Source organism: Protopterus annectens, chromosome 1.part1, assembly GCF_019279795.1.
Source record: "Protopterus annectens isolate FY-2018-M chromosome 1.part1, PAN1.0, whole genome shotgun sequence".
Classification (NCBI taxonomy): Eukaryota; Metazoa; Chordata; order Ceratodontiformes; family Protopteridae; genus Protopterus; species Protopterus annectens.
Window position 1 is genome coordinate 1420628445 of NC_056726.1, and position 13158 is coordinate 1420641602.

General features: G+C 33.4%; 1 protein-coding gene across 1 annotated transcript in view; it reads right to left on the reverse strand.

The window, feature by feature from the left end:
* The window catches only part of LOC122816328 (pro-cathepsin H-like), a 256322-nt gene that overhangs the window by 82967 nt on the left and 160197 nt on the right, over window positions 1-13158 (reverse strand). Inside the window, exon 5 of the mRNA XM_044089057.1 lies at window positions 6354-6450. Coding sequence (XP_043944992.1) covers window positions 6354-6450 — 97 coding nt within the window. The remainder of the gene's footprint in view (window positions 1-6353; window positions 6451-13158) is intronic.

The following is a 13158-nucleotide window of genomic DNA, read 5'->3' on the forward strand; positions in this document are numbered from 1 at the left end:
AAGAAATGAAATATAAAACACCAGGATTTTATTAAGCAAAACACTACTGTTAGTAGTAGAAACTGCAATTCTTACTGAAAGTAACCATTTTAATGTCAGTTACTTACAAGGCAGATGAATCAAAAAACTGAGTCCAGATAACGTTCACAAGTTTCTTTCATAATACTTGTGGTGGAATAATTATCTCCATTTCAAAATAAGTTTTATGGAAGTATGTTCCTTAATGCCAGAAGGAACACAAGCATCTATTATTACCCTGATACAAAGATATGGATTACTAAATGACAAACATTGTACCAAAGATGCCACTGTTCTATGAATGGTGTACTGGCTTATGCATCAGTAGTATAAATGCAGATTCATAAGGACTGTTCATTCATTAGGCACAGTAGCGAAGCTAGGATCATTATCATATTATGGTAATGAGGGCATCTGGTACTTTGATTACTCACATTGGCTGGAATGTGGGGTGTAATTTTTTGGGGAGGGGTATGTGTGCATTGTCATCGCAGGCTTGCATGCATCTCTGTAACCCACATGAACTTCCTGACTGAATACAAATGTGTTTTAACAGTTTTTTTTCATGGATGTAGCTGCTCACCTGTGATAGTTGGAATGTCAGCATGGGAGGGGAACTGATACTATCATAAGCACCATGCCATTTACAATACATGGTGGTTCTAAACCCATGTGTCTCCATGTGGGGATAAGCCTATGTACAACTGGTGTACTGTTGTGAATGGTCCATGATTCTTGCAGCATTTACACATCTATTTCATGCTGAATTCTATGGTTACAGAATAGAGTAAGACAGTGTATGAGGTCATACCCCACCGTGTTTCAGTCTTTACAAATCACTCAAGGCTTTTTCTACCTTTACATGACAAAAACACTTTAGCATTCTATGAGTAGATTATGAGTTTAAACTGGATTAAGTAGCAAAAAAAAAAATGGCTGAATGTTATCTTTGCATGTATCCTTAGAAGTTGACACATACTCTCTTGTCTAGTGGATTTAATAAAATTCTCACAAGTTTATGGTGTGATAATGGCTCCGTACTGAAATAACAGCACTCAAAATGCTGAGTGCCAATAAGCCAAAAAAGACCAAAACCACAGGAAAATAATGAATCTCAAATTGTTCTTCTCCTTTAAACTTCTTTTTGCGTGGGGGTCATGCCTCCTCCACCCCCCCGTGAGGGGTCAAGCCCCCCCAAAACTTATATATACTAATTCTGAGATTGCCATACCTTAGAGAAATGGGAATATTGCAAGAAATGGCATCTCATACTTATTATATGTAAGTCTGTTCCTTTGACCATTCAGTCTCCATATTTGGGACTCCATCTAGCAGTATGCCACTTTTTCAGTGTTTACCATGATAATTCATTGTCATAACAAGGTTACTTGTAACTGGTACCTAACAATTATTAATCTATACACTGTGTAAGAACTGCTTGGTTAAACTTGTAAACTAATTTCTTTACCTCCTAAATAGTTATTTTAACTTGCTTAATCAATGGCTTCTTTCTTTTTTCCTTTTTCTTCCTGCATAAAAATAAACTTATGGCTATTCTATACATTTTTTAATTTTGTCACATTTTTAATGTTACTAGTTCTGTAGAAAGGCTATTCCAACCAGCTACCACATCCAATATGAAATACTTTCTTGTGTTCTCTTGAACCGTCCATCTTTTATATTCTGGTTGCCCTCTTGTTTTCATATAACCCTTTACTGAAGCACTAATTTTGTAGATTTCCTTAATAAATTTAAGTGTTTATGCAATGTCTCACTCTTGCCTCCTCTTTTACAGCTGTATATATTATTAAGCCCTAATAATTTTTCATTATATAACTTCTGGTGGAGGCCATACACCATTTAACTGTCTTTTGCAGTCCTCTTCAATCTCATCTGCACCTTTGGAAACATTACATGTCAAGAAATCTATATAATGCTTTATGTAGTATAAATAGCAAAAAGAATTTAGAAAGGACCTTATGCAGATTGCGCTAATGTCATAGATTATAAATGCAACTCACTATATCGGGTGCACAGTACCTTGAATTGTGAATGATTCACAAAGCCAGTCTCGTAGTATATAAATTACCGACAGACAATATTGTCAGTATTTAGCAGTATATCCAAAAATTCCTTTACACAGCTATTCAGTTCGAAATTGCGCTATTGTAAAAACAATTTGGCAGTACACAATGCCTTGAGTAGTGAATAATTCACGTGAAAAAATCAGTCAGTTGCAATTCAAACTGGTATTGCCGCCAAAACAATGCTTGTAGTATACGGTTTCAATAATCAAGTGTAAGGCGGGTAAAATAGTTTATTTAAACATACAAGGCAAGCGCTTTCAACTATGTCTTCATCAGGCCAAACAGATTTGCTTACAATTAGCTTCCTTATATAGGTACTGCTATGGTGATGTCATTTCCTGATATAAATTTTTAAAAATACATGCTTGATTTATAAATACAATCAAAATATAATAAAAAATATATATAATAAAAAATACAATTAAACTAAACAAATCAAAGTGTTTCATTATCCTCTAGTTAATGCAAGTGTAATTTGCATATGCTTTAATTATGTCAATCTTTCATATCTTAACGCAATAAGGGCTGCTACATTTTGTATCAGAAATTTCGTTCAAATTATACATATATAACAAAATATAATGTATATTACAACTCATAGAATTTCTGCTGTGTTGTAAGTGTATTACTTTATAAGGACTTTATTTAGTAATATGTCCGTAACTCAACAAGCTTATACAAATCAGCATGTGCGTATGCGCGCAATCAATAACATCATCAAGATGTTTAAGGATGTTTAGTGCTACAATACTTAATGGCATATCTCTTATGTTTAGATATGTCTAATATCTTGGTGTAACAGTAATTTTTAAGAATTTGTTTCACAGACAATGAGCTATACACTATTTAGGTAAAATGAATAAAAATGAGTATTGCATATTGTGATATAAATAAAAACGTGTTGCTGTAAAACAAATAGTAAACACTGCATAAGTTGCATCTATATGTGTGTGTGTGTATGTATATAGAAGAAAAATAATAAATTGCAGTTGACACAACTTTAATTATTAAAACATAATTCATTAACATGTGCTTATATATGCAAGATTAATAATATAATGTGCATGAATGCACAGATGTTTAATACTAAATAAATAAATGTTTCATATTATAAAATAAGTAAAAACGTGTTGCTATGAAACAAATAATAGAGACTGCATAAGTTGCATCTATATATGTGTATAAATATTGCAGTTTAACAATTTAATAAAACCAATTATTAAAACATAATTCACTAACATGTACTTATATATGCGAGGTAAATAATATAGTGTGCATAAATACATGAGTGTTTAGTACTACATTACTTATTCCCAAGGCTCTAGGTTGGATTGTGCATAATATTTCAACTATATAAATAGACATATGTAAAAAATTCTATTTGTAATAAACTAATATGCTGCATAAATAAACCATATAAATTTCATATTATATAATATATGTATGTATACAAAATGTGTATGTTAATAAAATTATTGAACAATGCATCAACTTTGAATTTTAAGCAATAATACAGTTAAAAATTCTATTAAAATTCATATAAACATAATATATTCATACACAATAGCAAACATAAAGAGGGGGAATGTGCTTAATATTACATAAATAATATCTTGCGTTAAGATACGAAAGATTGACATAATTAAAGCATACGCAAATTACACTTGCATTAACTAGAGGATAATGAAATACTTTGATTTGTTTAGTTTAATTGTATTTTTTATTATATATATTTTTTATTGTATTTTGATTGTATTTATAAATCAAGCATGTATTTTTAAAAATTTATATCAGGAAATGACATCACCATAGCAGTACCTATATAAGGAAGCTAATTGTAAGTAAATCTGTTTGGCCTGATGAAGACATAGTTGAAAGCGCTTGCCTTGTATGTTTAAATAAACTATTTTACCCGCCTTACGCTTGATTATTGAAACCGTATAGTATAAGCATTGTTTTGGTGGCAATACCAGTTTGAATTGCAAGTTGGTTACTGATACTACATTTACGTGAAACAGTATTTATGAGAGTGGATCCTCGAGCTGAATAGCTGTGTGTGAAACCTGTGGATATATGGTTAAATACTGACAGTCGTTCCTGTCGGTACTTTGTTTTGACTGATTTTTTCACGTGAATTATTCACTACTCAAGGCATTGTGTACTGCCAAATTGTTTTTACAATAGTGCAATTTCGAACTGAATAGCTGTGTAAAGGAATTTTTGGATATACCGCTAAATAGTGACAATATTGTCTGTCGGTAATTTATATACTACGAGACTGGCTTTGTGAATCATTCACAATTCAAGGTACTGTGCACCCAATATAGTGAGTTGCATTTATAATCTATGACATTAGCACAATCTGCATAAGGTCCTTTCTAAATTCTTTTTGCTATTTATATCTATTTTATACGTGGCAGGACTAGTGGTGTTTTGTTCAGATACATTTTTTGGCTTTATGTAGTATGTTAAGAATTATGCACATGCAAAATTACTAATTTCCTGTTTTCTGTTAGTATTGACTCTTTACAGCTATGCTAATTCTCTACTTGATTGCTTTGCTGTTTTACTTTCACTCTGTTGCCTTACCTTGGAAAAATATGACATGAATGCCATAAGTTATTTTGTGTTTTCCTTATTGTTACTGCTTCTTTCCAGCTGTGAACTCATTTTGTTTTTCAACTAATTGCTTCACAGATACTTTATGTTGTATTTTCATTATATTTAAGCTAAGTCTTACATAATTTCTCCAATGTAGCCAATTCTCTTGCCATTCATGCTTCAGTTTTTGTGTACAAGTCCTATTACATACCATTGTGTAATAGAAATCAGACATGCATACTTTTCCTTATAAGCTTTCTGCAATGACATATGTAGACTTTGGAAAGATACAGGTCCAACAATGATCCATGTAGGAGCCAAATGGAAGATACAACTGCACCTGCCTTAAGTCTCCCAGCTAAGCCACATCTGCAAATACTTCTCTCTTGTTTTATATATATATATATATATATATATATATATATGTATGTATATATATATATATATATATATATATATATATATATATATATATATATAAACAGAGAGACAGATGTGTATGTGTGTGCATGTATATATATATATATATATATATATATATATATATATATATATATATATATATATGTATGTATACTCTTACAGGACTAGGAGTAGCTTTGACAATTGCATGAGACTCAGTAACTCATTCATGACTGCTGATGCAATTTTGAAAATCTGTAAAAATTTGTTTAATTGCAGATATACCAGTGGATGATTGTCATTGTCATCACAATCTTTATCTTTGTCATCATCATCATGGTTACTTTTCTTTTTGATCTGTTTATGAATTTATTTTATATTGTCCAGATTTATTAAGTAAGTTGCACTTCTTTGTGGTAAATGAAGTACTGAGCTAATAGCTATTTGTTGACTATTGTGAATTTATATAACTTGTTCTTATATATACTGCTGCATTTTTATTTTTGTTGTTGCAATTTGGCCTGGGTTATAACTGAAAATAGTCATCATATCATTTGCTATTAATCTCACATGTAGATGCACACACACACACACACACACACACACACACACACACACACACACACACACACACACATGCAGATCAATTGACTACTTTCATGTTGCATTATTTAAGGTCGTTGCAGTATTCAGTATCATTTAAAATACTGAATGTTCAATATATTAACTATTTATTATCTTAAGTTGGATATATGTTAGATAATAATAATAATCCTTTTTCTTCTTTCAGCTTTTCCCAGTTAGGGGTCACCATAGAGGATCACCTGTCCTCTTAAGACTGGCAGTGGAGTTTTACGGTGTCGAGTTGCCAGCCTGGTGCCCAACCTTCCATGGAAAACACATACATGCATGCACTCACACCTAGGGCCAATTTAGAGAGTCCAATCCACCTACAGCGTGCCTTTGGGATGTGGTAGGAAACCGGAGCACCCGGAGGCAACCCACACAACCACAGGGAGGACATGCAGACTCAGCACAGAAGGCACCCCAGCTGAGGATTGAACCGGAGAGCCTCTTGCTGTGAGGAGACAATGCTAACCACTGCACCACCATGGCCATAATAATAATAATAATAATAATAATAATAATAATAATAATAATAATAACTACAGCAACAAAAGGCAATATAAAAAGATCTTGTTGATTATGCAGTATAAAAAAATAAAAGAAACATAGAATACTAACCTGTTCTTTACTATCCAAAAACCAGAATCATATCCAGCAATAATCATAGCATGCCTACCATTTGCTTTGCTACAGTCAGAGGTGGGTGAATATATTCCTAAAGAAAAGAAATAAGCAAAACAAAAAGTTAAATTTGAACATTTTTGATAAAGTAGATGTACTATAGTGACTACTTGCAACAAGCAGGTCATTAAGATTGGAGAACTGTTTCTGAATAAGTTACATTGATGCTTTTTTGAGTAAAGAGCTGCTATACAGCAAGTTTTAAATAAATGAAACCAGCCAGGTTGTCTGACATAAACTATTTCCAGCAGGTAGCACCTGCCACTGAATACTCTAAAAGCTGTATATCACCTTGTTTTCCTTACCTTTTATTTATTTATTTTATTTTATTTATTTTTTGCTAGCTACTACTAACTTCAGATCCATAGTAGCCCTCATAGCTGCCCTTTCCTAATATAAATGTATACTATGGATGTAACCAAAATATGTCTGTCACTGATGGATCTCATCCATTTACATGGGAGAATGTCTTGGCCATCAGGTTATGAATGCCTCCATAGGGGCAGAGCAGAGATGACAGGCCATCATACTACAGCCAGATGAGTTTTTCTGTTAAGTCTTGCCCATCTCTGGGCTTATGTCATTGGATGGTCTTGGAGTGGCACTCAGAGGTAAGCACCAAAACCCATAGAGTAATCATCTCCTTTAAGCTGCTTGTCCACCTTACAAAGTGTTGTTGCTTTTCTCATCTTAATCCTGGTATCACCACTACAACATGTCTGGATATGTTACCCCAGAATATCCCTACATCTTCCTGTCAAAGGAGGTAAACATGCATAGCTTTATCCTTTCTCTTCTACCCCTAACTAGCTGCTGTAGTGCCTGTCCACTAGTCAAATCTGGACCACCTAGGTCACTGTTAGTGTTTCATCCCTCTATGCTAAACAGGAATGTCCTTCTCCTCACTTAGCACATAATGATATACCACTTATTTTTAAAAAAGATGCAATAAGTCACATAACTCAGAGCTGCTGATTTATATTGCTGATGGCAGAAACAAATATTGCTGTTGTCATGAAAAGTGTTTAAAATGCTTAACTTGGGTTATAGTTCAAGTCAATTTATCTCACTTTGATGTTGTAAAACATAATATAACATAGTTCATGGGTAGTTCCAAGGTATGCAGTCAAGGAGACCAGGCAGGAGCCTAGTTCAATTTCTCAACTACTCCAGAGCGCTGTCTGTCTTAAGTAACTTACTCAAAGTCACAGAGTAAATAACAAAGAATCACCACAAAACTGGAACCACACCAATGTATTTTAATTTCGCACTTTTGTCTTGACAATGTAAAAGACTTCATCAGAATAAAACATAATTTGAACAGTCACCTTATATACCATTCAAAAACACCTGATTGGACAACTACAAACTTTCATTCCACATTTAAAGATATAGTACAATAAAGCCCTACATGAAATTATCTATACAAGAAGTTAAAAATACATAACATATAAACAAATATGAAATATTTGCTTTTATGTATGGTTTTGTACAAAATACCATGCTAAAAATTAAGGAATGTATTCAACAAGAATTTTTTTTTTAAAAATGTGCTGTATGTTACCACATAAGAAACTGCAATGATTTAATATTAAGAAATGACTTATAGTTTTAACACACTCTAAACAGAACATTAGTCATTCAGTCCAGGAGGGGTAACTGTGTTTAATTTAAACTGCCATTGCAGTTCCCTGAACTCCAAAAATTTATTATATGATGTCCCTCTCCTTCCCAAATCCACGTGGTCAATCACCATGAATTTGAAAGTATGTTGTGGAAAAATAATCACATGTTTTGCCAGAGTGTTGTTCCTATCCATCTTTCTAATACTATAACCATGTTGATAAATCCTGGTGCGGAACTGTTTGAGAGTTTTTCCCACATAATATGCAGGACATTGTTGGCAAGATGCTAAATATACCACACCCTGTGATTTGCAACTATATTTCTTTTTAAGTTTTATGGACCCATAATTATGGACATTAACTGAGTTACATTCTAAAATGTGTTGATATTGAGTACAGGACCCACTCTTAATCATCTTGCCTTTGAATTAGTTGTCCTTTCCCTTCCCACCATGTTTTTTATACATACATTCTTCTAGTACATTATTTGTGATCTCTTCCCCACAACTTTAATATGTTGGGGGTCCACCGAGAAAATTACCCAGTTTTTCTCAATTATGTGTCTTATATCATAGAAATCACTGTTAAAAGTTAAAACTAGTTCTCTACTGAAGTGGTTCATAGATTCCTTATTCATACCTTGGGACGGGTTATTCAACCGTATACCCATCAGTGGGGTAAAATCTCCCGAGTGTTTTTTGTACCACTTCATTGAAAATATCACTTAAAAAGTTCTCTGGGTACCCTCTTTTTATGGTTATTTAGGTTTACATAGTGTGTTTCTAAATACTGGTCAGGACTACAAAAGCAGAGCTAAATCTATAAAGAGTATATAAAACAGGCATGTAAAAAATTAAGATTACTGTAATATTAAAATTAACCTACCATACCCAATCTTTATTTTCACAGTGCATAAGGATGTCCTAACTCAACTTCAAGATAAAAAAAAAAATAATCAAAATACAGCAATTATAGGGAATTGTGACTACCCAAACACTAACTGGGCAATCTGCTCAACATTAAATAGCTATGCTGAATTATAAATTGATTGTTAATTAAAACAATTTGGAATAATCAGCACAACATTCAGTAAAAAAATCCAACTACAGAATTCAATTGCCTAACAAATTTGGGGCATTTCTGTTCCTCCTTCATGGTTATATCCTTTTTAACTATCATAGATCCTGATACCATCATCTTTAGCCTAAGGATAATACCGAGCTCATTTATAAAGTATCACCCTACTTAGGAGTTTTCCAATGCACACTATGATGCAATGAGATATACGTATAACGAAAGCCAATGGCATTATCCTCAGTACCCTAAATAAGTTTGCTAACAATATCAATCAATTTTATGATGTTATTAACTTCTGGATTCTTGAACACACACTGACACTACAAAGATGAAAGCAAATTCAACTGGAAGTGGAATTAAAACTTAATAAAATATGCAGCAATAATACAAACAAAAGAGGTACTATTTAGCTTCCAAAATTACCTTAATCATACAACCAAATCTAAACTAAATGAATTGATGACACTACTTTGTCTTATTGAGTCTTAAAACTCTTACTATGAACCAAGCTTGATCTCAAAGGCTGAAATCAATAATGGGATATTCTTTAAATACATCAGAAAATTAAACGGGAAAATGTAAATTTTATCATTAGCAGTTATCACCATCAACAAGATGTAGAGAACGTGCTTACAGAAAAAAACAGAAGTATCAGGGTGGTATAAAGATTAAGGCGGCATCTCATATATAACTGCAGAAAAATAAATATTGCCAGAAATAAAATTAAAGCAATTCATGTCCATGGGGCCAAACAACACATCTGGTAATTTTGGTGGAAATATAACTCCTGTTCATCACAGTAAACAAAATGTTAGCAGGTGTGCAAATCCCTGATGTATGGAGAAAGATAGGTTATGTTTGTCATACTAGATTATAAAATTTTAGACACATCAGTCTGACAAATATTCTATTCAAAATTGTATTGTGGACAAAGTCATAACTGAACTTTACAAAAATGACACAGGGGACGCACTTGTGTTAGATATGGCACAGAATGCGTATGTAGTATTCTTAGAAAAGGCAGAAGTAACACTTGATGAAAAGTTGGCAGTAATAAACTGAAAACCAGCAAATCGATCACAAAACAAACTAATAAACTGAAGGGCTTGCAGTGTTTGCTGCTCATATTGACTTTGTTGAAGATTTTGAGATTATTTCATGTAAATAAATAACTAGTATAACTAGTAAATTTAAAGCCTTGGATATCAGACTATGCAGCATTCAAAGAATAAAAATACTGATTAGAAACCTGTCATAAGAAGTCAAGGTTTAGCAGTAATGCATCACAGAGGTCTGTACTAGGGTACTTCTTTTTGAACAATTCTTCACATATATATAAATATAAGAAAAGAGGCATGGACCATAGAGCGTTAAGGCTGTATGTTGTAGTTCCTGTGTTATAAGGGTTGGTTATCTCAGCCTTATTTTGCCTACTGTGTGACTTTGAGCAAGTCATTTAACCAGACATTGCTCCTGGTTTGCTCCTGTAAAGGAGTTATGAGTCCATGTGACACTGCCAGCCCAACTATCTAGAATTGTGTAAATAATTCTATATTATTTGTGAATATTGATATGATTTATACAGAACTGAGTGTTATTTATTTATTTATTTCCAGTTTGATGACCGGGGATGTCCACTGGGCTCAAAGAGCCCATTTACAGTGCAGGTCCAGGGAGAAAAACTCCAATACTACATAGTACAAGCTTCATAATATGATGTACAATACACAGTGGAAACAGAAACAAGTTCAGCAAATTTTACATACAAAATAGCAAAAACTGTTATGCAATGAGCTTCAAGAATGTAACCACAGCATACCCTGCTGGAACATAAAGGATTAACTTACAAAACTTCAAGAAAATAAGTTGAACTTAAGTACTTTATGATGTGCTATAAAAGTTAGATTCAATACAGAAGAAGACAGGATGTCTAGTGCTAGAAGTTTTTTCTATTGTCTTGGAAAGAAGTATTTACTATGTTTAAAGTGTGAAAGTGTTTTATTGCTTTATGGCTTCCTGTCAGCTGCACATCTGAGAGTTATGTATTTTCACACAGAAGTGCTAAAGTTTGTTAAGATTCTGTTAGCCTTGGAACTGAAGGCAGGTGACAACGAGTGATGTTATCCAAGCTGACCCAGCAGTAATGTTTGATAGTAATTTAATACCACTCTCAGAGACAGACTGGGTATTTGGTATCTTATCTTGGACCTAGAAACATCCATCATTAGCACTTCTGCCTGTGTGTTGTCTATAAGTAAGACTTAGGGCATGATATATCTCTTAGATATACAGTGGATATAAAAAGTGTACACACCCCTGTTAAAATGCCAGGTTTCTGAGATATAAAAAATGAGCTGCAATAAATCATTTCAAAGCTTTTCCCACCTTTAATGTGACCTATAATCTGTACAATTCAATTGAAAAACAAACAAATCTGTTAGGGGAAAAGATAGAAAAAATAAAAAAATGCACAATATGCTGGTTGCATAAGTGGGCACACTCAAACTAATACTTTGTTGTGTGTGCACACCCTTAAACTAATACTTTGTTGAAGCACTTTTTGATTTAATTACAGCATTCAGTCTTCTTGGGTACACATCTGCCATTAATTAAAGAGACTCTGATTAACCCCAAATAATGTTCAGCTATCCTAGTAGAATTTTCCTGACATTTACTCAATTGCCTGCTACAGCAAAAGCCATGGTTCACAGAGAACTTACAAAGCATCAAAGGGATCTCATTGCTGAAAGGTATCAGTCAGGAGAAGGGTACAAAAAATTTCCACAGCATTGGCTATACCATGGAACACAATGAAGACAGTCATTAAAAAGTGGAGAAAATATGGGACAAAAGTGATGTTGCAAAGAACTGGCTGTCCCTCCAAAATTGATGAAAAGACAAGACAAGAACTGATTATGGAGGCTGCCAAGAGACCTACCACAACACTGAAGGAGTTATAGAAATTTCTGGCAAATACTGGCTATGTACTACATGTGGCAACAATTTTCCATATTCCCCATATGTCTGGACTATGGGGTAGGGTTGCAAGATGTAAGGCTTTTCTTACACAGAAAAACATCCAGGCTGACCTAAAACTTGCAAAATTATACATTAAGTCTCCCAAAAGCATGTGGAAAAATGTGTTATAGTCTGATGAGACCGAGGTTGAACTTTTTGGCCACAATTGCAAAATGTATGTTTAGTACAAAAACAACACTTCCCATTACCAAAAGAACATGATCCCCATGGTGAAACATGGTGGTGGCAGTATCATGCTTTGGGGTTGCTTTTTTTAGGTGGAACTGGGATTTTAGTCAAGGTGGAGGAAATTATGAACAGTTCCAAATACCAGTCACTTTTGACCCAAAACCTTCAGGTGTGTGCTAGAAAGCTGAAGATTAAGAGAAATTTCACATTTCAACACTACAATGACCCCAAGCATACATCCAAGTCAACAAAATAATGGCTTCACCAGAAGAAAATTAACATTTTGGAATGGTCAAGCAAGAGCCCAGACTAAATCCAAAACAAAATCTGTAGAGTGACCTGAAGAGGGCTGTGCACAAAAGATTACCTCACAAGCTGACAGATTTGAAGCACTTTTATAAGGAAGAGTGGGCAAATATTATCAAGTCAAGATGTGCCATGCTGATAGACTCCTACCCATGAAGACTGAATGTTGTAATTAAATCAAAAGGTTTTTCGACAAAGTATTAGTTTAAGGGTATGCACATACAATAAAATATTACTTTAAGGGTGTGTATACTTATGCAACCAACGTATTGTACATTTTATTTTTTATATTTTTCCCCTAACAGATTTGTTTGTTTTCAATTGAATTGTACAGGTTATAGGTAACATTAAAGGTGGGAAAAGTTTTTAAATTATTTATTGTGGTCTCATTTTTTATATATCACAAAACACTGGGGTGTGTACACTTTTTATATCCACTGTAGATAGGAATATAGTAAAGATTAGTTTAGATGTTTTCTGTATTTATTTGAGACTGTCCTGCAATGTTGTTTTAAAATATTTCCTGT